Genomic DNA, 23217 nt, shown 5'->3' with positions numbered 1-23217 from the left:
CATGTAGAGTTTGAAGCTGACCCGAAACAGAATGGAACTGTTGGGAACTTCACAGGTGATAGGGTCTTTTAGGTTTCAGAGGTGCCCATGTGAACAAAAAGGTGTCCGCTGGAAAGGTAGGAGCATCAGTGAAAGACATTGCCAGTAAATGCAATTGGAGACTCCAGGGTGCATAGGTGGTGGGAGGGTCACTTATTGAGGCAGAGGAGAGGTCCATTTGTATCAGGAGGCAGGGGTCATCTTCATCTATGGTCAAAAAGGCATCATCTACGATGTACTTAGTCTTGGTGCTGCAGCGTGATATGAACCCAGACTGAAGTCAAGCAGGAGATGGTGTTAGTTCCATGAATTAAAGGCAACAGGAATGTTTGGGTAAGGTAAGTATGGGTATAGGGGTATATGTTTTGGGGTACTGAGGTATATGTTTTGGAGTGTTTGGGTATTTTAAGGGTTAAAATATAGTTTTGGGTTATGGGGTACAGGGGTAGTTTTAGGGTTTAGGGATAGGCATGGGTTTTGGGGTACAGGGGTATTTTTGGGTTCAGGGCTAGGTTTGGGTTTTGGGGTATAGGGGTATTTTTAGGGTTCAGGGGTAGGTTTGGGGTACAGGGGTATTTTTAGGGTTCAGGGCTAGGTTTGGGTTTTGGGGTACGGGGTATTTTTATGGTTCAGGGTTAGGTTTGGGTTTTGGGGTACAGGGGTGTTTTAAGGGTTCAGGGCTAGGTTCGGGGTTTGGGGTACAGGGGTATTTTAGGGTTCAGGGGTAGGTTTGGGTTTTGGGGTACAGTGGTATTTTTAGGGGTTTAGGGCTAGGTTTGGGTTTTGAGGGAGAGGGGTATTTTTAGGGTTTAGGGATAGGTTTGGGTTTTGGGGTAAGGGGATATATATAGGGTTAAGATGGGTTAGAGTTTAAGGATGTTGGGGTATTTTAAGGAGTAAGGGTGGGTTATGATTATGGGGTGTAGGGGTATTTAAAGGGAACAGGGTGGGATTAGCACACAATATGAGACATGGCATGAAGGGCGGAATGTATCCCACGCCCCCAGCGTTTGTCACGCCCCCAGCACACGCCCACAGCACAACGCAGACACGCCCACAAGGGACTACTTTGCTGGCACGGTTCTTTTCCCTTTTAAATATATATGATGGGCGTCTGCATAGCCTATGTCCTTCTGCTGCAACTGCCCTTTCCAACGCTGTATTGGGTATTGTGATTTGTGCTGTGGTTCCTGAGATTACCCGCCTCAAAGGTTTGGGCTCTCTCTTTATTATATTAGTATGGATATGGATGGAACTTGTGCAGGGGGAGTAAGAGCCATGTACGAGGATATGTTTTGTGTTTTATATTTTTAAACCTTGAAGTCTATATATGTATTTTGTCTCAGATTTTTTGCATACGTTTTTATGTATATCTAATTATTTTATGTATGAATGCAAACATTTATGATTCAAATGAATCGAATTAAGTTATTTGACTGAGTACTAATCTTAACTTTGCTTTAAATCCTATATTAATAGCATGTCACATCTAGGGGGTGGGGGGGGGGGGGACATCGTAACAATATGAATCTAAAAGAACCAAATTGGCTGTGAGAGTCCAGGATCCAAAATGTATCATGTTAAATCCCTATTCAATAGTAATTAGTAATCACAGTTATTCCCCTAAGTAGCATCTTTGAGTAATTGTCATTTGTTGTTACATGGCTCTCTACCAGCTGCTCCTTTTCCTTAAACTTTTCCCATCATCTGGCTCCAATGGTATTAATGAGCAATTGGTTAGCATTGATGTGATCTTGGAGTTGAGCATACTTTCCTAACTAATGCTAGTAGAGTGATGGGCGAGCAGGTGGCAAGGTCAGCCGGGTCTAGTGTTGGCTTATTTTGGAGACGGACAACCTAGCCAGTTTTTAACTTCAGGCAAAATGCACTGTGTAACAGAGTGGATTATTATTTGTATAGGGTGACTGACTATCCATCTCTATATACAATCACAGCCCTTGTCAGAGTGAAAACTCTAAGTCACTAAATTAATCAGAGTTCAACCCCATGGTAGTTATGGCATAGAACAGACAGGCTTAAGTTAGGAATGCAAACCTCCACATAAGGGGAAACAGAGACATGATCTTTTATAGGTTCAAGTAGAAACAGCACCACAAAGCACCAATGATAGTTAATGGTTAAGGTAGTAGGATGTAGGCAATTTGAGGCAGACCCTGATAGAGCACGGGTCAGATACATCAACCAGATTCATAATTTTCAAAGCTTTTGCCTTCTGACTTAGTCAGTTAAGCCGGAATCCACCAAAGGAGTGTATTTCTAAACCCCCCATGGACCTCAGGGGAGGCACATGGGGACTCGCAAGGTGTCAAGTAGATGTCGGGTCCAGATGCCACTCGTAAACCGTGCAGTTGTGAGAAAATCCTCTTGGAGCCCTGTAGCTTCAACAGGAGGTCAAGCCAGCCTGGCAGGGAAAAGTTGTCAAGGTCACTTTGGGCGTTTTCAAGATGGCTAAAGTCTTCAGTCACACTAAACCTGGGCTCTGAGGGCTGAGGGTGTGTGTGGAGAGGGTATTGTGGTAACCCTATGGTCCTCCCACATCTAAAACTAAAATCCAGTTTGAAGCAAACAATGTAACCACAATAAACCCAGAGACAGAAATCTGGTAGGACAAAGACAGGATTCTTCAGCAACTAGACAGTGGCACAGTGGAACCACAATAATTGTCTTGGCATCCCCTTTCTAGTGCCTCGAAGTTTGCCCTAAGTGTTCTAGATAAAACCACAACAGACCTGTGAAGTAGGATTTTACATTAATGTCACAAAGAAGCCTGGTTGGAAGGGGGTGGCTTGAGGGCAGGGGGATGGGACAAAGGAAGGTGTCAGCTAATATTTACTGTGACAGGCGAAATCTTTCTGAAGGGTACCGTAGGTTTTATATGTACTAACCCAGTAGAGCTGTCAGAAGGGATTTGATCATTCATTTAAGTTTGAGAGTTTTGCATAGCGCAAACATGACCCGAAGGTATCAGAGCGCTTTAACAACAGTAATAACATGGGGTACACATGTAAAGCGCTCAAATACCTTCGGGTCATGTTTGCGCTATACAAAACTCTCAAATAAAATAAATATATATCTGTACCTCATGTTATTACTGTTGTACGTACTCTGTAATGCGCTCTGATACCTTAGGATCAGATATATATATATATTTTTTCACAAAATACCCTAGGTTTCAGGGACGTTAGTTGCTCATTTGACTCATATAAAACCAGAGAAATTCACCCGTTCTAGTTAGTTGAGCTAACTATAACTCGCTTGCCCGCAATGCACTGCTGATGACGTCACATATTACATCACTCATGACATTGTCAGTGACATCACTGATGACATCATCCAGTGAATGTGTGTTTCTGTAAAGTTTAAATATTTTTCATATATATCTATGCCAAGGTTTATTAAAGAATGAGAGGATTTACAGGTGCCTGAAGAGATTATTTAGTTGGTGTGTGACTGACTGTATAAGTGAGTGATTGAACGTGTCTTACTGAATGCACGGGTTAGTGACTAAACTGTGTGAAAAAGGGGGAGGGGGTCGGGGGGGCTGTTATATCAATTTCAACACTGCTTATCACTATATGTCGCTGCGGTCTAGTCCTCAGCTGACACACCATGTGAAGAACTAACGCCAGAAGTGCGGCGCTGGCCGCGGTGACAGGACATTTATTTGCTATGGATGCTTGTCTCCTTTCCTTTTGGGTTGTACCAATAAAATACGTTAAACCTAAACTGTGTGAAAGTCTGTATTAGTCTCTCAGAAGGTGTGTAAGTAGCTGCATGGGTTGGTGATTAGCTACAATGGTGTCTATAGGGGTTACTGATTTGTTGTCTGAGTATCTGTATGGTTGCCTGAGTGTCTGTGTGGGTGGGTAGAGGTGTGTGTGACTTTGCATAGATGTTTGAGTGGGTGATTCACTGGTTGTATGGATTCAAAAGTGCATCTTGGAAGGGCTAAATGGGTGAGTTAGTGTGTGTGTGTATGGGTGTGTTGGTGAGTGAATGAATGTCTCAGTGGTATATGTGTGAGTAACTACATATGTTTTATGGCAATATATGTGAGTGTTGGAGTATATAAATGACTATATGTGAGAGTAAGTTATTTGAAGAGTGGGTGAATAAATGAGTGTCTGCTTGTATCAGTGATTGTATAAGACAGTATGTGTTAGTATCTGCATAAATAAGTGATGTGGTGTGTGTATAAATAACTGAGTTGGTGTGTATAACTGTATACATGAGTAAATGGGTATGTGATTGATTCTTTGCATGACTGACTAGGTGTGTGAGTAACTCTATGGATGAGTGGCGGAGTGTGATTGTATTCATAGGTGTATGCGTGCATATTATAGTACTGTATTGATGAGTAACTGCATGTATAAGTGACTGGATGTGTGTGGAGACCTAGGAAATAGTAGGTGGTATGTAGTATCTGGCATTGTTGTGTGTATGGTTTCAAAAATAGTAGTCTGTATTTTAGAGTGGGTGTATCAAAGTTTATATTAGGTTATCAATATGTGCATCAGATTATCACGTGGATGAGGTCATCAGTGGTGTCATTTGAGATGTCATTCGTGATGTCATTTGAGATGTCATCCGTGATGTCACTGACCATGTCATGAGTGATGTAATATGTGATGTCAGCAGCAGTGCATTGCGGGCGCACGAGTTATAGTTAGCTCAACTAACTATACCAGGCAAATTTCTCTGGTTTTATACGAGTCAAATGTCCAACTAACTGTAACGTCCCTGAAACCAATGGCTTTTTAGTGAATTTCAAAGGTTTTTTGAATGCTAATTCCTAACTAGTACGTCTGTAAAACCTTTATTTTTTTCAGTGAATTTCGAAAGTTTTTCAAATGTTAATTTCATATTTTATTATTTATAAAACCTATATTTTTTGGGAATATTTTGGAACTCTATTATAATTTTTTTTAACTTTAAAAATTACGTAATGTTATATATATTTTAAAAAAAATTTATATATTTTTTTCGGGGGAGAAAACTGCCGTCCCGTACCGGTAGTGTACCAAGCTCCATCAGCACGCAAATCCTATCCGCCATATTGCTAAACTAGTAAATGATGCACATTTCGTATCCGATGGGTATGTCGTACCGCGTAACATCATCTACGCCAGCTTCTACTTTGGTATGCGACGGGTACGCAGTACCAAGACACGCGTTACGTCATGTACGTATGGGGTCGCGCCCGCTGAGCGCTGCGTATGCAACAAGTATATGCTGCCAGGCCCTGTGTTACGTCATAGACGTATGGTGTTGCGCCGGGTACGTCACTCCCTCATTTTTTTTTAATGTCTCAAAACTATATCTAAATAAGTTTAAAGTGTATATGAGAGCAATCGATAATCTAAAATATTTTGAACATTTATATATTTCTAACAGTAATAAACATATTATGGTAAATATATTTTCTCAAAATCGCATCGGGTGCGGCCTCCTTCGGCGACTGCCATGTGATCTTATAAACAAAAGCATTTGATTGGTTCATAACATTTCTCATTGTAACAGTTGGAGGACCCCATCCATTTTAGTAATTCTCTCTACAGCGTTTGATGAGACACCTCTTCTGCATAGAGAGCTTTTTTGAAAAGTTTTTTGATGTGTACACATATTTTATACTACACACAACATGCAACGATCATCTTGATCAATATTCATGGTCTGTACAGTAGCCTTCCACGTGTGATGGCCATACATCTGAAACGTTACATCAAAAAACAAATGTGTGTTACACGATGCGTGTGTGTGTGTGTGTGTGTGTGTGTGTGTGTGTGTGTGTGTGTGCGCATTATTGTGTTGCCTTTCGGCCTGGGTATTGGTGGCTCGAAGGGGTATCATCAGCCACGGGCAGAGTGCACATCCTAGATCACATGTGACAAACAGTAAAGAGTAATTAGTAGATTTGTGTTGCGGTATGCTCTGTTGTCAGGCTTCAACAGTATAGTAGTGTGTCATATGTGAGACTTTCAGATTCACGTTTGACATGCATTGCTTGACTGTAATGATCGTGTCACTGTGTATGACGTAGCCTCACTGCTGATCCTACCTCCATCCGAGCACATTCACATGTGTGCGCTTCGCGATAGCAACACTTTCAATAATACCGCACACCATTGACATGCGTGTCTGCGATAATCCACAAGCTTGACGACATGTGATGTTGGCCATTCAATGTTTTCGGACAACATCTCATTAGCGATAGTTGCCGCCCTCCCGGTACATGCTACATTAATGTAAATTGCGGATTGTGCGACATCCAAACTGCAACAGGTACACACACACATAGTACACTTCCTGGCCAGGCAGGAACTGAACAATGCCCAGATCCCCTGAATAATTATTCACACCCCTATGCTGGCCTGGCATACGCAAGCCCAGCCCACCTTGCGTACGTATAAATAGGATAACGGCGACGCCATATGACCCTGTTCTGTCACACTGCCTCAGGTGATATGGCTGCATCCACCTCGCATATCATAATGCGCAATAAAAAAAGGGATCCATGAGGTGTACACCTTCTTAGCAATCAAAACTCGATTGGAATTGTGAACCCAGCTGGCCGTCATGTTTGGACACACAATAATGACAGCAGGTGAGCAGCGGAGCCTGGGTGCACAGGGACTGCAATTGAGCGCGGTGCGGCTGGAGGTGTTGGGTGCATCATCCTGGGTGTTCAGGTGCGAACAAGCAATGTTGCTGTGCGTAAGGATGTGATCTCTGATCTCATTCAGTCATATCTCTGTCTCGTTTAAGGACCTTCTGGATCGTACTGTAGGCCTGAGCCAGCGAGCAGCGCTGCCCTACAGACACGTGGCGTTGGCTTTTGGGGCACTGTAGTGATCTGATTACTAAGTGTACATGCACACAGGCTTGCGCCACTGCATTACACGCACACATTATGCTTCTAGCATGCACTCTGTTCCTTTGTATGTGAACGTTGGCATAACATATTATTTAACCTTGTGTATTCTAGTGCACTCCAACTCCTCGTTGAACCACGATTACCACTAACAGTTGGTAGATCGTACTTCAAGAAGGAAGGATGCACTCAACTGGTGGTCTCTATTAAGCTTGAAATAAACCTTCATTTACCTCAAGACGTTTCCAGCATTATATAATTTCTCCCTTTTCAGACACTGAGTTGGTTGCAGCAAAATGGGCGGAGCGGGTGCTCAGCCCGTGATGATGCCCTGGGCATACTGACTCCTTCCATCGTGGTATCAAGACACTGTCCCCGACCGGAGACCTGCTGTGTCACCCTGAGAGAGGCACCCCGGAGTCAGAGCTCGCACCGCCACGTCGTTGGACACACTGGTGGTGGCAGGTGAGCAGTGAAGCATCGGTGCGCAGGAGCTGCAATTGAGCACAGTGCGGGGGGAGGGGCTGGGGTGCATCAGCCTGGGTGCACAGGTGCAGGCAAGCTAAGTTGCCGTAGATAATAATGTAATCTCTGGCCTCATTCATATCTCGGTTTCATTTTAAGGACTTGCTGGACGCACTCTTTCTCGCGGACCCCAGCGTCCCAGACACACGGGTGACGGGAGGTGAACAGTGAGGGCTGGTTGCAGTAGGCCGATGCTCTGTCTCCTCCTCCCGCTGTTCTTTTGACTCTCCCTCCCCTTCTTCCTTCCACCCACTCGCTCTCTGTCCCATTCTCACTTTCATCCTTTCATTTGGACTACCTTTCTTTTTCTCTTGGACATGGCACACATACTTGTGTTTCTTTTTTGTCTTGCAGGTTTTGTACACTGCTTCCAGAGGAGTCCCACCCACTTATTTCATGTTATACTGTTGTTTGCTCAAATAAAGTTGCGTTTCCATTTATTTGTGTTGTTTTAATAAAGGTTATTTTTTCTACCAATAAATAACTGAGTGTATGGGTCTTCTTTTTCTGACAACACTGGTCTGTAGTTTATTGTGAAAATCAGAGGTTATGGGGAAAAACTTTGTGATTGTGCGGTGCACCTACCAAATATAAACCAACAGACTATTACGTAAATTTAGCCAGGGTAATTCTACAACTGCAAGGGTTCTAAGAGTGTATCACGATATAACACCATGAGTACTGCCCGTGTGATTACAGAACCAATAAGGCACTGCCTAGGGCCACCTACGGACTGGCGAGGCCTATCCTGCATATTTAAGTAAAGCCCCGGAGGGTGGCGATCCCTAGACTTGAGTTGGCCCCAGGACATTACCCACCAGGGGGCTCATTTAAAAGAACGGGTGAGTCCCCGCATATTTTTTTTTCTCCATTTTTACCATCCGGATCCACTTTATTTAAGTGAAACAAGGTTTTCCTCCTCTCACTTCAACGAGGTAAACAAGGATTTGCTATCACAGGGTGGAAGCCATGCTCCCGCCCTGTAATAGCATACATATATGTCCCGCGGATGCACACCCCGGGAGATGGTATGAGCTGCGCCTGGGAGGTGGCTCTTCATAAGGCCATGATGCATTGGTTACTACATTACTACAGAATTAGTATAAATGCATACTAACACTACTTGCACACGTGTAGTACAGAGACCAGAGTGTAGTGAAGAGGCAGAGGAAGCCGAAAATCTAAAAATATAAATCGTACTAGAGGTCGGATGACAGTTCGATGAGCCGACGACCCTGGGATGAGTAGAAACAGCTTCACGAAGAAAACGGGTATTCAGCAGAATGCAAGGAGGCTCGAAATATTGGCAAGTGCTGCCTTCTTTTTATCTTCTCCCGCTCATCGCCAAATTTGTGTAGTGAAGAGGCAGACAGCAGTGGATCCGATAAGTAGATATATTGCAGGAAAACAAGACAGCTTAAACAGCCACCAACAAGAGCAAACAGCAAGGTAACCGTCTTATCCAGCACCATGTACAAACTCCCCAAGATTCCCCTCATGACAGCCCTACATTGTAACATTACATACTTACATTCTAGTAGCATTGCAAACTAACATTCTACTATGACTTACATTGGAAAGAGCAATGAGCTCATGGTTTCATACACAAGTCTTGAGACCGGTAGGGGTGAGTAGTTCGCTTCCCACTCCCTGTATTGTATAAACACAAACTAACACTACTTCCACAGGTATGCTACAGCGCCCAGAGCACACTTTACAGCAATGAGCTCACGGTTTAGGTTCATGGTTTAATCCCAGAGTCTCCAGACCAATAGGGGTGAGTAGTTCGCTTCTCACTCCCTGTATAGTATAAACGCATACTAACACTACTTACACAGTTATTCCACAACGGCCAGTAGGCTACAGGGCCCAGAGCCCATCACTTTACAGCAATCACCTCGGTCTGATCCCCGAGTCTTCACACCGGTAGGCGTGAGTATTTCGCTTCCCACTCCCTGTATGGTATAAACGCACGGTAGAGGTCAGTAGTTTGCTTCCAACTCCCTGTATGGTGTTAACACCTACTAACACTACTTGCACACGTATGCCACAAAGATCAGAGCACATCACTTTACAGCAATGAGCTCACGGTTTAGGCTCTCGGTTTCATACCGGAGTGTAACAGCATCTCATCTCAGCACCATGTCACTCTGAGCAATACCGCACTTTCAGACCGGTAGGAGTGACTACTTCGCTTCACACTCCCCCACAGAGATTACAGTGCTCCTATCCTCCTGTTTCCTACTCTTTTCGCCATTTTTTCCCATTACTCGTTTCAACGGAATCACAAAATGGCTGCCAACACTTCCTAATTGCAACAGCTCGTAGCCAATACGCAGCAAGCGTGTGCTTGTATCGCCTCAGCCAATCAGATGGCAGAATTCCCAAATATCGATATCTGTAAATTAAGATATTTCTCCAAAACTACTAAACAAATTTACACCAAATAAACAAAAGCGTGCTTTCTAGACCAAGAACCTTCCCCCTGCCAAATTTGGGGTAATTCTGTTCACCCGTTCGTCCTATAGCCTTGTCTAAAGTTTCCTATGGAAATTAACATGGAGAAAACATGTTTTGGGACCCCCCTTTTTTCTCAGCCCCCCCCTTAACCAATCACCCCCAAACTTTCAGCATAGGAGCTGATATGAACAAAGAATTAGTTTGGAAAATGACATTAAGATTCATCAAATGAAGCCAAAGTTATAAGCAAAACAAAAAATGCTCTTCCTATGGAAACTTGGTCCTAACTAGAACTACCTACTGGCGACCGCCAGAAGGTAATATATACATACACACACACACACACACACACACACACACACACACACACACACGTATATTTATATATATATATATATATAAATATATATATATATATATATAAATATATATAAATATATATATACACATACACACACACACACACATATATCCATCCATCTATCCATCTATCTATCTATATATATATCACTGAAAAAACCATAGGTTATAGACCATATATAGTTAGGGAATAGCATTTACAAAACCTTATTTTACTCACACGAAACCTAGTGAAATTCGCATATATAGTTAGTTGCACTAACTATATATCGCGCACCCGCAATCCACTGCTGATGATGTCACATATTACATCATTCATGACATGGTCAGTGACATCACTGATGACATCATCCAGTGACTGTATGTTTCTGTAAAGTTAAAATATGTCTTACATATTGAAGAATGAGTGGATGTATAAGTGTCTGGATGAAGGATTTAGTAGGTGCATGACTGACTGTATCAGAGAGTGATTAAATGTGTCTCACTGAGAGCATGGGTTAGTGACTAAACTGTCTTAATTTGTGCATCATTATATCTGTTGTTCTGTAAACTGCTGCATGTGTTGATCAGTAGCTATATGATTAACTATATGGGTTATTGATTGGTTGCCCAAGTATTTGTATGGGAGAGGGAGTGTGTGTGTGGGTGGCTGGGAGGTGTGTGACTCTGTGCATAGATGTGTGAACAGTTGATTCACTAGATGTATGGGTTCAAAACTGCATGTGGAAACAGCTGTATGGGTGGTTGACTGTGTGCATGAGTGTATTGGTGAGTGAATGGATATCTCAGTGCTACATGTCAAAGTAAGTACATATATAAAACACAGTACATGTGAGAGTTGACCTATATAAATTACTGTGTATAAGAGCCAGTGAATGTGTGAGTGGCTGCATGGATCATTGAAAACTTGTATCAGTGATTGTATAAGAGAGTAAATATGTGTTAGAATATGTTTGAATTAAGTAAGGTGTGTATAACTGTATAGTTGAGGAAATGGAGGTGTGATTGATTCTTTGCATGACTGACTAGGTGTATGAGTAACTCCATGGATGAGTAACAATCTGTGAGTGTCTGTTTACACTGAGTGTATCTAAGGTTATATTAGAGTCTGAAGAGGTTCATCGTATTATCACATGAATGATGTCATCAGTGATGTTGTCAGTGATGTCATTTGAGTTGTCATCCGTGATGTCATCAGTGATGTCACTGACCATGTCATGAATGATGTAATATGTGACATCATCAGCAGTGGATTGCGGGTGCGCGATATATAGTTAGTGCAACTAACTATATATGTGAATTTCAATGGTTTTGTGTGAGTAAAATAAGGTTTTGTAAATGCTAATCCCTAACTATATATGGTCTATAACCTATGGTTTTTTCAGTGAATTTTCAAGGTTTTGTAAATGCTAATTCCTAACTATATATGGTCTATAACCTATGTTTTTTTCAGTGAATTTCAATGGTTTTTTAATAGCAAATATCAAAAGCTGTAAAATGTATTCTTCTTTTAAAGGAAAAATATATTTTATATCTTTTTTTATGCATCTGCCAAACCCTGACCTCTTAATAGTGCACTGTGGTGGAAATGATTTTGGTACTATGACTGGGGTTGGTCTGGAAATGCTTTTAAAGGACACCTTTCATCAATTGATGACACTTTTTCCCCAAACTGCCTTGGTATATTCCAATATATGCCAAAGACAGAAATGGAACTGGTCCAACCAATTTTGTCCACAATTTGAGAAAGCAAGGAAACATGTGAGTAAATCTGTTTCTGCTTACATGAGAGACTTTAGAATGGGTTTAATATACAACAATAACTTGCATAACAACATGCAAGACATCTACAGAGGAGATGGTGTGCACGTCTCCGATGAGGGGAATAGAATATTCCTCCTGAATTTAAAACTGTGCATTGGAACCTACTTGTAGGTACCTAAATTAGCCACAGAACCCAATAGCTCTTTTCAGAGCTACCCTACCCCTGATCATTCAAAACGTTTATCTTTTTCTAACTTTTTTCACTATTTTTCACCAAAGTAAGCTCCCCGGTTCGCTTACCGGTGCGCGTACCGGGCGCTCCCCACGCGATTTTTTTTTTGTTGCCTATATGAGCGTCCTAAGCCCCCTCAGAAAACCTAGAGGGTCAGGAAGTGTCTACCGTGCCCCCTTCTACCCATTCCGAACATTGTTTCCCCTCCATCTTGTGTCCCAATTCTAACGATACACAAAATGGAGGACTCCAGTAACGCTGCCGGTACGCGTACCGGGGCGCGCACCGGTGAGCGCTCGCTAAAAAAAGGTGGGAAAGTAATTTACAGAAAAACCACTGGAGACACTTTCATCAAATATAGAATAGGGCCTACTACATAGCAGTCCCTACCATTTACCCAAATTTGATGGAATTCCATTGAGAAAATTATGCTGTAGGCCTGACTAAATATCCTGAGGTAAATTACATGACAAAAACACATATGAAGTGTTACAATTGACAACCAATTAAAATGTTACTTTCATTTTCTACTATTATTTCAAGACATTTGATTGGTTATGTACCTGAATATATATAAAGAAAGAGAGAGAAACACAGCCATTTTGACTACTACTTCCTGAAGTACATTTAAAGAGCATTTTCACTGACAACTTTAACTTCTTTTTCAAAGGTAAGATATAATTTAAAAAATTTGAAAGGAGAACTATGTTATGCACTTTAAATTAATTCAGGAAAACGTTTTCAGATAGTTACATACTGTCCCTCTATAAGAGTTAGTCATTGAGAAAGACTTAATTATTTAAATTATTGATTGAGTTAGGCTTCTGTGGTATAATTATGAATTTACTTAGGCTTCATCACAGGCACTTTTTAATAGTTCTACTTCCTGCCTGAAACCATGCACTGCCCAAAGATAACTTCACTGTTAAAAACTCACAAGTACCTGTCTGAACTTAAACCCAACAGTGCCTTATCTCCACTGATATATTTATTTTTTATGCAATTTACAGCAAGAAAATGGAAAGACAGCAAAAAGAAAATACAATTTCATTTCAAATTAAGATTGAAAACAATCCTAACGAAGAAAAAGAAGAAGTAGACTTTATGGACGAAACAGTAGACCAAGAATTAATAAAATGTGCTGAAGAATGTGATTCTTGGAATGAAAAGGGGGACATACCTGAAGATTTAATGTTACAAATTCTCTTAGATTTTGAAAAATCAGAACAATAAATTTAAATTTTAAAAGTTAAAATTGTTTAAGACATTATTCTTTTTAATATGAAAATTATGAAATAGTACCCAAAAAGATAAAATATAAAGTGAGGCTTAAAATATACTGTGCAACTTTTTTGTGTTACATAGTAAGTTTGCTCATAGTTACTTCCTTTCTCCCACTATATTATCTCCAATGTGTATTTAACATCTCTTTATCATCTCCTGCCTCCATGTTCTTTCTGCTTTCCTGACAGACTATGCTATGAATTCCATATACCACAATAACTTCTGAAACAACATGCAAGATATCTACAAAGGAGACGGTGTATTTTTAGACTCTGCATTGGTACCTACATGTTGGTACTTAAATAAAAAAATAAATAAAAAAATACAACAAAAAGAACAATCAATAAACATACAATATTTGAAAATTCTTTCATTCTTTTTTCCCTATATTACGCTCCCCGGACCGCTTCCCGGTGCGCGTACCGGGAGCTCCCCCCGCAAAAAAAACGATAATAAAAATTATTTTTTTTTGCCCCGCGGGGCCCTTTTCAAGCCCCCTCATCAAACCTAGGGGGTCAGGGAGGATGTACTCTGCCCCCTTATGCTAATTTCCCCCTTTGTTTTTGCCACCTCTTGTGTCTCGATCCAACCAAGACACAAGATGGCGGCCGCTCCGGACTGTTTAGAATGTTTACAGTCACCGGGGAGCCAATCCGCTTCTCCTCGCGAAGTTCCGTTACGCGTCAGGTACGCGAACCGAGGCGCTAACCGGGACGCTGTCACAGATATATATATTTTTTTAACGTTAATTTCTCAAAATCCACTGGAGCACATATCTTGAGACCTAGCAAAGGCACATCGGGCTACCAGACCCTACAATTTTGCCAAGTTTCATAGAAATCCATTCAGCCGTTCGAGCAAAAAGTGAGTCCAACCGCCCTATGGAAAACTCAATGTTAAAAACACGTTTTGGGACCCCCCTTTTTTCTCGGCCCCCACTTCACGAAACCCCCCCCAAACTTTCAGGGGACACTCAAACAAAATGTGCCATTTTCCTGAAAATTTCAGCCAATTCCGTCCTTAAACGCCAAAGTTATTCAACATAGAATTTTCAAAAATCCCTATTCAAAAAAACCCTAACTATATATACCTATAATATATATACCTATAATATATATATATATATATATATATATATATATTATATATATATATATATATATATTTCCACACAATCCACTCCAATTTTCGGCTAGAAGAATGACCAGCACACCGATATCACAGATGATACATTTTAATCTAAGCCCCTACCCCAACAGACGCGTTTCGCCAGAAAGCTTCGTCAGTGTCAACCTGTGCAATATTACAAGACGCGATTTAAAGCCACTTTCCGCATTACCTTCAACGGCATAGAAAACGGTTTACTTGCGTTAAGAGGGTAAACGTGGCGGCCATCTTAGAGTGTACAAATATGCAAACAATTCATGTTAGCTGAACGGCGCTATGTACAATAAAGTGCTCTAGTGCAATTTAAAAACGTTTGTAGCAACAAGTTACTATTTCATCATATATACATACAGATTGAGACACGTGAATTGAGCATTTCAACCAAAAGGCACGGATTTTGGCAACAATATATTCGGTAAAATACCCATTTTCCGCCGTAATCCCGCCTTTCATAAAGACATATTACCCAAAAATGGGCCTGTCTTGATTCACATTTGGGACAGTATTTAATTGAGCCCTGGATGGGCAAATTCAGTCCCTAAAAATAATCGCGCATCGCTCTAAATTAAAGTTTGCAAGCTTGTACCAATATAATTGTATTATTGCATTCTAAGTTAATGTTTTAAATGCTCTTTCTGAATGGTTCCCAGTTCACATCTACAGATGTACCCACATTTCTTCATTGTTGTTTAATCCCCAGGGGGCCATCGTTTTTAGACCGATGATGTACTTTGACTCTAAAGTACGCAGTGATCTTTCTCTGTCTCCTCCCCTTTCAGTGCGCTCCACTTGATCTATACAATAAAAGCTGAGCAGGTCCCTGTCGCTTTGGTGGAGTTCTGCGAAATGTCGTGCCACAGGGTACGACTTGTCTTTATTCGCAATCGCACGCATGTGCTCAAGGATTCGCATCTTTGTGGGTTTGATTGTACTACCTATGTAGCGCTTCCCGCACGGACAAAGGAGACAATAAATAGTGTATTCAGAGTTGCAGTTAAGCAGTTTTTTGATGGTTCTGTCTGGCTCATTTTTATCAGTTCTCCCTGGGTATGTTTTAATTCTTTTGCTATTTTTACAGGCCTTGCAGCCTAGACATGGGAAACATCCTTTTGATATGGAGAGTTCTTTAGGTTTTTTCTTGGACGTGAAGTGACTGTGGACAAGATGGTCCGCCAGTGATTGACTGCGTTTGTATGTTATTAGTGGTCGCTCTGGAAGGACTCTTTTCATTATATGGTCAGTGCCAAGGATATGCCAATTTTTTTGAAAAATATGCATAATCCTTCCTGACTTCACATTGAAAGTTGTGATCATTCTAGGAATCGCCTCTTGTTTTTGTACAGGTTTAACTACCAGAAGTTCCTCTCTCCGGATTCTATTGGATTTCTCCTCAGCCACGTTTAGTATGTTGTGGGAGTATCCTCTAATCTGGAATCTTTTTTCGGCTTCATCCTTTGCCTGAACGTACTCCTCCTCGTCCGAGCAGTTTCTTTTCAGGCGTAGGAATTCGCCAAAGGGGACGTTACCGATAAGGCATTTGGGATGATGACTTGCTGCATGCAAAACAGCATTCCCTGCCGTGGGTTTCCTGTATAATCGGGTTTGAATCTTCCCCCTGTTGACATAAACTTCTAGGTCTAGGTAGTAAACACTAGTGTCACTTATTGTGCTTGTAAATATGAGATTCCACTCATTGCTATTCAGCGCGGCGATATAGTCCTCAGCCGAGGCTCTATTCCCACGCCAAACTACAAAGAGTTCATCTATGTACCTTGTCCATAGTAAGATGTTGTCTGTCCACTGGTCATTGGCCTCCTCCCAGGCCTCGTGATTCTCCCACCAGCCCACGAACAAGTTCGCATAGCTGGGAGAAAAGCACAAGCCCATAGATGTACCTCTAACCTGCCTGTACAATTGCCCTGCAAAGAGAAATATATTGTTATACAAACAGAATCTCATCATTTGTAATAACATTTCATTATGTTCCCGATATTGATCATGTTTTTTAGCGAGGAACCACTTTGCTGCTGCCAGGCCGTTCTCATGAGCAATGCAAGTATAGAGGTTCACAATGTCAAGAGTTATTAGGAGGAAACCGGGTTCCCAAGCAATACTGTCGATTAACCTCAAAAAGTCTTGTGTGTCCCTCACATATGAGGGAAGTTCTTTTACAATCGGTGCAATATATCTGTCAATAAATCTGGATGCATTATCAAGTAGGCTGCCAATCGATGAGATGATTGGTCGTCCTGGTGGTCTTTTTGAATTCTTATGGACCTTTGGTAGGTGGTAGAACGTTGGTATAATGGGTGCTGCACATTGTAGGTATAAGAATTCGTCCATATTTAGCATTCCTTGTTGTTTCCAATCTACCAGCAATTTCTGGAAGTCTATGGTGATTTTGACGTATTCTGCCCTGTTGATTACAGTGTAGCACTCCACGTCCCTCAGTTGTCTGAGGGACTCTTGCTGGTAATGATCTTTCTGGAAGATAACAACGTTTCCACCCTTATCGGAGGGTTTTATCTCGATGGACTGATCGTTTTTCAGAGATTTGATTGCTTCCCATTCTCTGCGTGTAATATTTGAATCCTTAACGTTCATTTTTTCTTTTGCCAGCTTTTCAAGGTCCATGAGAACTGCATCGTTAAAGACATCAATCGCATCATTTTGGGCTTTTGGGAGTTTTTTAGATTTATTCTTCATGTTACTCGGATCTCTGATCTGTTTAATCCCACTTTGTGAGGGTTGTGGATTGCCACTCGCGTTATTGGATGTAAAAGATACTGTGCTGTTCATTGTATCTAGCAGTTGTGTCAAGGTTCCGGTTGGGATGTCATTATTAGTAATTTCGGGCTCTTCATTGGGAGGTTTACTAGGATGCATTGCAAAGATTTTCTGGAATTTCAGCTTTCTGATATATCTGAAAAGGTAAATTTTCGTGTCGACTAGATTGAAGATTGAAAAAAAAGAAAAAACAAATATATATATATATATATATACATATATATACCAAAACGAGTCGGGGAAGACAGTCACAGAAGGGGAAATGCCGGTTTCCTTAAATAACGTTTCGTGTTGAAGCGGACGATGGTGGAGTGGCGTCCTTATTCGAGGGGCAAACAAGGAAGATTATATGCATATATATTTAAATTAACTGCATAAAAAAAGCAAACTAAGTACACTGGGATATAGAACAAAATCGCACCTCGAAAAAAAAAAAAGATCATTCATAACAACAATTGTATTAAAAAAGTGTCTTATAGCAAATAAGACTACATAAACACAGAATTTTCTGAGGAAGATACAATAGGGAGTTGCCAGGGTAGGGAGAGCAGCTGCATTGATTTACCTGTGGAGGTGACAGCGTATGGCATCTCAGCACTAGGCAGCTTGTCACTTTACAACGTAGAACAATATCAGTCATACAAGGTACATTGAGAACAAAATAAGAATATATAGTACACAATGCATAGTGGGATACATTAACAGAATAGCAGCGCTATAAAAGTTATATACAAAGTGTAAATGTCAGTACAAATCGACAATAAATCACAGAAAAGTACGATTAACAGTGTACATAAGAGTGCTGAAGTAGTTATGGAAGGTGGTTGCAGGGTGGGGAGACAAGAGGCAGAGCGTTCCCTGAGGTAGCTATGAGTAGAGTAACAAGGGGGTGAAGTAAAACATAGGACCAAGACTTAAAGCAGGTTTTGGAGTGACGGGAAGCAGCAGACAAATGGAGGGCTGGGTCAAACAGAGAGCAAGGGCATTGCCAGGTCCTCAAAGACAAAGGAGTTTGTTGGACAGGATTTTTTTGACTTCTTAAAGACAGATGTGAGAAGTTGGCTTGGTATATGGTGCACACTTATGTAAGTTAGCACCGTGCACCAATCCAGACAACCCTTATGGTGATTTTAGTGGTCTTAGACAACCTTAGAAAGCTCTCCAAGTGATAGCTGTGGAGAGAAACCTTCAGGCTTAGTCCAGGAGTGTAAAGCAGCTTGTTTTACTAGAACATAAGCTTATAGGTATAGATTAAGTGAAAAAGAACCAAACTGTATATTAATAAAAAATATGTATTTATTATAAGACACTCACTAACACATACAGATATCTCCTAGCTAGATATGTACACAATGCACACAATACTTTTCAATTGAAACAGGTAAGTAGCACGGAATACACAGTGGTCGCCAGGGAGAGGCCAAATCATATACTAAAATAGTGGTATGCGAACCGCGATACGAGTTAAGACTGTACCCAGAAGACGTAGAAGTGCCGGGGACCCAAGAAACCACCCAAAGTAAGTAGGCCGTGTGCAGAGTGGGAACACGACCGTTGGATCAATGCAAGTCAATGGGCAAGTTGCGGTTGCAATTTTAAAGAAGGACCCTTTCCAGTGGACCCTGAAGACACCCTGTGGAAGACATAAGGATCGAAAGGCCACCCCACCCCACCCCTGGATACCCTAGGAACCAGGATACTTACACCTGTAAAGTCGGGTGCATAGGTGCAAAGTGGCGTTGGAAACCGCTGTCAAACCCAATAGAGGACTTCAGGAACATGCAGCTGCTGGGGAAGGTTAAAGTGTCCAGTGGAACCCAAAGGTGAATTCAAGTTGATAAGTACCTGCAAGCAGACTGGCAGAGTCTATGCCACTCAGGAGTGACCAGGAGGTATAGAAGACAAATGCCCACTGATGTCGACTGCTGGCAGGAGAGATGATGGTGGACTTGGAGCTGAAGCTGTAAGGGCTAGGTGACCCTGTGAAAGACCAGGAGACGTTCACGAGCTGTCCCATGTTGGATGTCGAGAGTTGAGGGGTCGGTTACTGTCCGGAACACCAACAAGGATGGCAACTGCAAACAACATGGAAAGTGAAGAAAGTGTAATGTCGGGACCAGCTAAGTCAAGGTGACCCACCACAAGCACGGGAGGCAGGGCAGACCCTGAGCAATCAGGGGAGCCCAAAGAATTCAAAGATGACCCTCAAGAGGACCCATAGGCCGGAGGCAATGGAGTCGCAAGAGGACCTCGACCAGCTAACCAAAAATGGAGCCCATTGTGCAAGTGAAGTGGTGAAGACGAAGATCTTGGTTATTGGAGATGTTCACTTGGAGCTCGAAGAGCTTGGTGGAAGGAATTCAACAAGCCTTTGCAACTGCAAGTCGACAAGGTGCACAGGGGTTCAGTTCCTGCAGCTCCGACAAGGCATACTAGCCTCAAACTTGGTGAGAGGACAGGGCAGGTCTCGAGGGGTGTGAAGAACCACCACCTGTATTGCTGAGCCTTTCGGAGCTCGTGAGAGCCCAGGATCAGCAGACCGGTCAGCTTAGTTGTGGTGCCTGCAGATGCAAGGAAGTGACTCCTTCGGGTGTTTTTGGTGGCCAGAAGACTTTGGAAGGTTCCTGTATGGTGTACAGCCACAGACGTTGCAGCAGACAAGCAGGGCAACGAGATCAGGAGCAGGAGTCTTCCTAGTTGCAGCCTTGATGCCCAGAGCGAAGTTCAGAGTGCCCAGACGGTTGAAGAGAAGTGGTGTCTTGAATTGAATATTGTCCCACAACGAATCTAGGAACTCTCCCTCAGATAAGCCCTTAAGTACCCTAGGGAAAGGGTTAGGAAGATTCAGCGTTCAAAAAGATTGCTCACATCTCCACCTGCATATTCGGTCAGGTTCTGAGTGTCATCTTTGACCATTTAGGTCACCCAATTGTTGCTCCTAGGAGATAGCTAATAGCCATCCACACCTATTCAAATGCTAATTACTGGCTGGTAAAAGTGGGAGAACAAATGCACAGAAGCAGTAGGTTTGGAAAAGGTCACTTTATAAAAATTATTTTTCCAAACATTTATCAAACATATAACCGCCATTTAATTGGATTTTTAATAACTATTACATTTAGTTGTTTAATCACTTTTCTATCATTATGAAATGCTTTTCTAGCTGTGTGCTAACTAAAATTAAAATTATGAAGTACTTTTCTAGTTGTGTCCTAACCAAAATTAGCATTATGAAATTTGAAAATTAGCATTGTTAAAAGTGAAAATTGGCATTAGTAATTGTAATTATTTAATAATGTAATGCTGCCCATGGAACAGCCAGCCTTACTACGCTAAAAATAGCTTTTTGGGCTTTTTCACTGTAAGGACATGTCTAACAACATATCCCTACAGGTCCTACTTTTAAGTACCATCCAACCTGCCTTATAGGTAATAAAACCATAGATAGGAGAGCCTTGCAATATTGCGATGGAACGTTTTGACTTGTCAAAAGGGATTATTTTGACAGGTTGAATTTGCAGGTTTAAACTTAAACAACCAGACTACAAATGATAGCCCTACAGTCATGTGTGCACTATCACTGTCACTGTAGTGGGTGCACAATGGGTACTGCAGTCCACTATTGCCATTCAACTTAACGTATAGCTCGTGGGTAACAGTTGTACCATACACTAGCGCCTTAGAGGAAAGGTAAATATGCCAATCAGTGATATGATAATTTCCCCATTATGAAAGGGCGAGCAAATGTATTTTATCACTGATTATTAGAAGGGGTAAAGTGTACAAAAGTCCATAGTCAGCAAAATATAGGGTCCAGTAAAATGGTGAAAAACTAAGAGTGACCCTTAATACAGGGTACATTTCCTACAATATCAAACTTCTTTGGGAAATGAGATAGGCACGGAGCATTACTGGGATGCATACTAAAACATTGTGCCAATGAGAAATAGGTATTCAATTCTAACAGTAATCTTGATGTAAGCAATTTCATTACACTGTTGGTAAAACTCAAAAAAAGCTTATTTTAGCCTAGTATAACTAGCATAACTAGGACACTTCCAAAACTAAAACAAAAATTCTTGTGTAAAACTACATACATAAGAAAGATGACAGCTGAGAAATATATAACAAAGTTATCTAATTCTTTTAGAATCACAATTTCCATTAATATTATTATTTTAAAACCTAACCACATAGTTTCCTCAGAAAAATCTGAAGACCAGTTCTTAACCAGATAAAGAAATATGTTGTTCCCACGGTATCATAGGCAAGTCTAATATTAAGATCAGTATAGCATGCAAAAAGATAACCTTTATATTTTAACACATATTGGTATAGTTCTAATGTGTTCACAACTCTATTGGATGCACATGAACCAGAGACACAAGCTTTGAACAAAATAACAGAATACTATGTAGTATTACAGCTCGACAATGTACTTATGAATTGAGTAAGTCTCTATTCACTGTTCATTATTTATTAATCTTTTCAAGTATGTAATATAGCGAGTGCTAGCTACAAACAGAAGCACATCGTTTTGTGCAGAGTATTTTCCCTGCTGCAGAAGCACTTCAAAAACAAGGGGGGAGCCGTCTTAGATCAGTATGGGGCTGTGGGTGTGGTGGGTGAGACCAGACAACAGAGTCCAGTAAGTAATGAAGTAACAAAAATACTGACCTTGTAGTCATCAGCCATTTTCCTGCCAGCCACCATCTCTTTTACCATGAGGTGCCATAGATCACACTCACTTTTCAAGTTTGCTTCAAATATTTCCTTTCTTGATACAGTTTTAATTTTTAAGGTAGGGATGCGGAGCAGTAAGAACGCCACTGTAGTGCATTTCACATCCTGCAGGCAAAACAGAAAAACATTACTTGCGCATGATGATAAAGATAAAGGCCTAGACAATGGACTCCTTTTGTCTAGTATGGCTAGTTTCACATATAGGATATTAAACATGGACACAGGTTATAACTATGTAAAATATCTGTAGAAGCTAGTGTCAGACATTTATTTATTTACAATTTTTATAAAGCACTGTCTGATAGTTGTAAACTGCTTCAATCACTCATATACTTGTTACTATTTAAAGTGCAGAGATAGCTGTCGATAAACAGAGTGCTGTGCACAGAAGGGAATTAGGAGACATTTTGAGTCTGCAGGTTAGGAACGGATGTTCTGGGAGATTACAGGCTCCTTACCACTGGCATTTAAGGAATTCCTTGTAGACCTTTAACTAGAGCTCGGTTCTGAACTGCAGGATGGATTGTGTAAGCCCAGTATCTCTAGAATCTAGTTTCTTAATTTGTAGATTCTATGATCTTAATTTGTAACTTTATAAAAGCTAAGGTGCAATATTGCTGATTTTCTCAGTAGAGATACTCACACATAGGGTTTGGAATCTCACACAGCTCTACAATCAACCCAAAGTCCATGCTAAGGTGAGTGAAGGTAGTGAAAGGATCAAGGTAAACAGACCCATGAAATGTTTATAGAATGCAGGATTCTATGTCAGGACCGGAGGCGAGAATTATGCTGCTGTACTTCCTTTATTCCTACAGCCAGCAGTATTCAACTTTAAAAAATGTTAACAAAAAACAAGCACTACCATGGTGCTTTAGGCAGTCTATTATGTCCACCAATCAGCTCTCTCCATTACTCCTAAAGGCGTGTGCTTCCTGAGTCTACCTCCTCTTTTTTTTCCTGC

At 41.2% G+C, this 23217-nt stretch overlaps 1 protein-coding gene across 1 annotated transcript in view; it reads right to left on the bottom strand.

Annotated features, from left to right (window-relative positions):
• The window catches only part of DENND3 (DENN domain containing 3), a 566116-nt gene that overhangs the window by 142054 nt on the left and 400845 nt on the right, over positions 1–23217 (bottom strand). Inside the window, exon 15 of the mRNA XM_086966276.1 lies at positions 22188–22358. Coding sequence (XP_086822402.1) covers positions 22188–22358 — 171 coding nt within the window. The remainder of the gene's footprint in view (positions 1–22187; positions 22359–23217) is intronic.

The sequence above is a fragment of the Lissotriton vulgaris genome, chromosome 4_1 (genome assembly GCF_964263255.1).
Source record: "Lissotriton vulgaris chromosome 4_1, aLisVul1.2, whole genome shotgun sequence".
NCBI lineage: Eukaryota > Metazoa > Chordata > Amphibia > Caudata > Salamandridae > Lissotriton > Lissotriton vulgaris.
The sequence above is the reverse complement of the archived record's forward strand: the minus strand, read 5'-3'. Positions and strand labels throughout refer to the sequence as shown.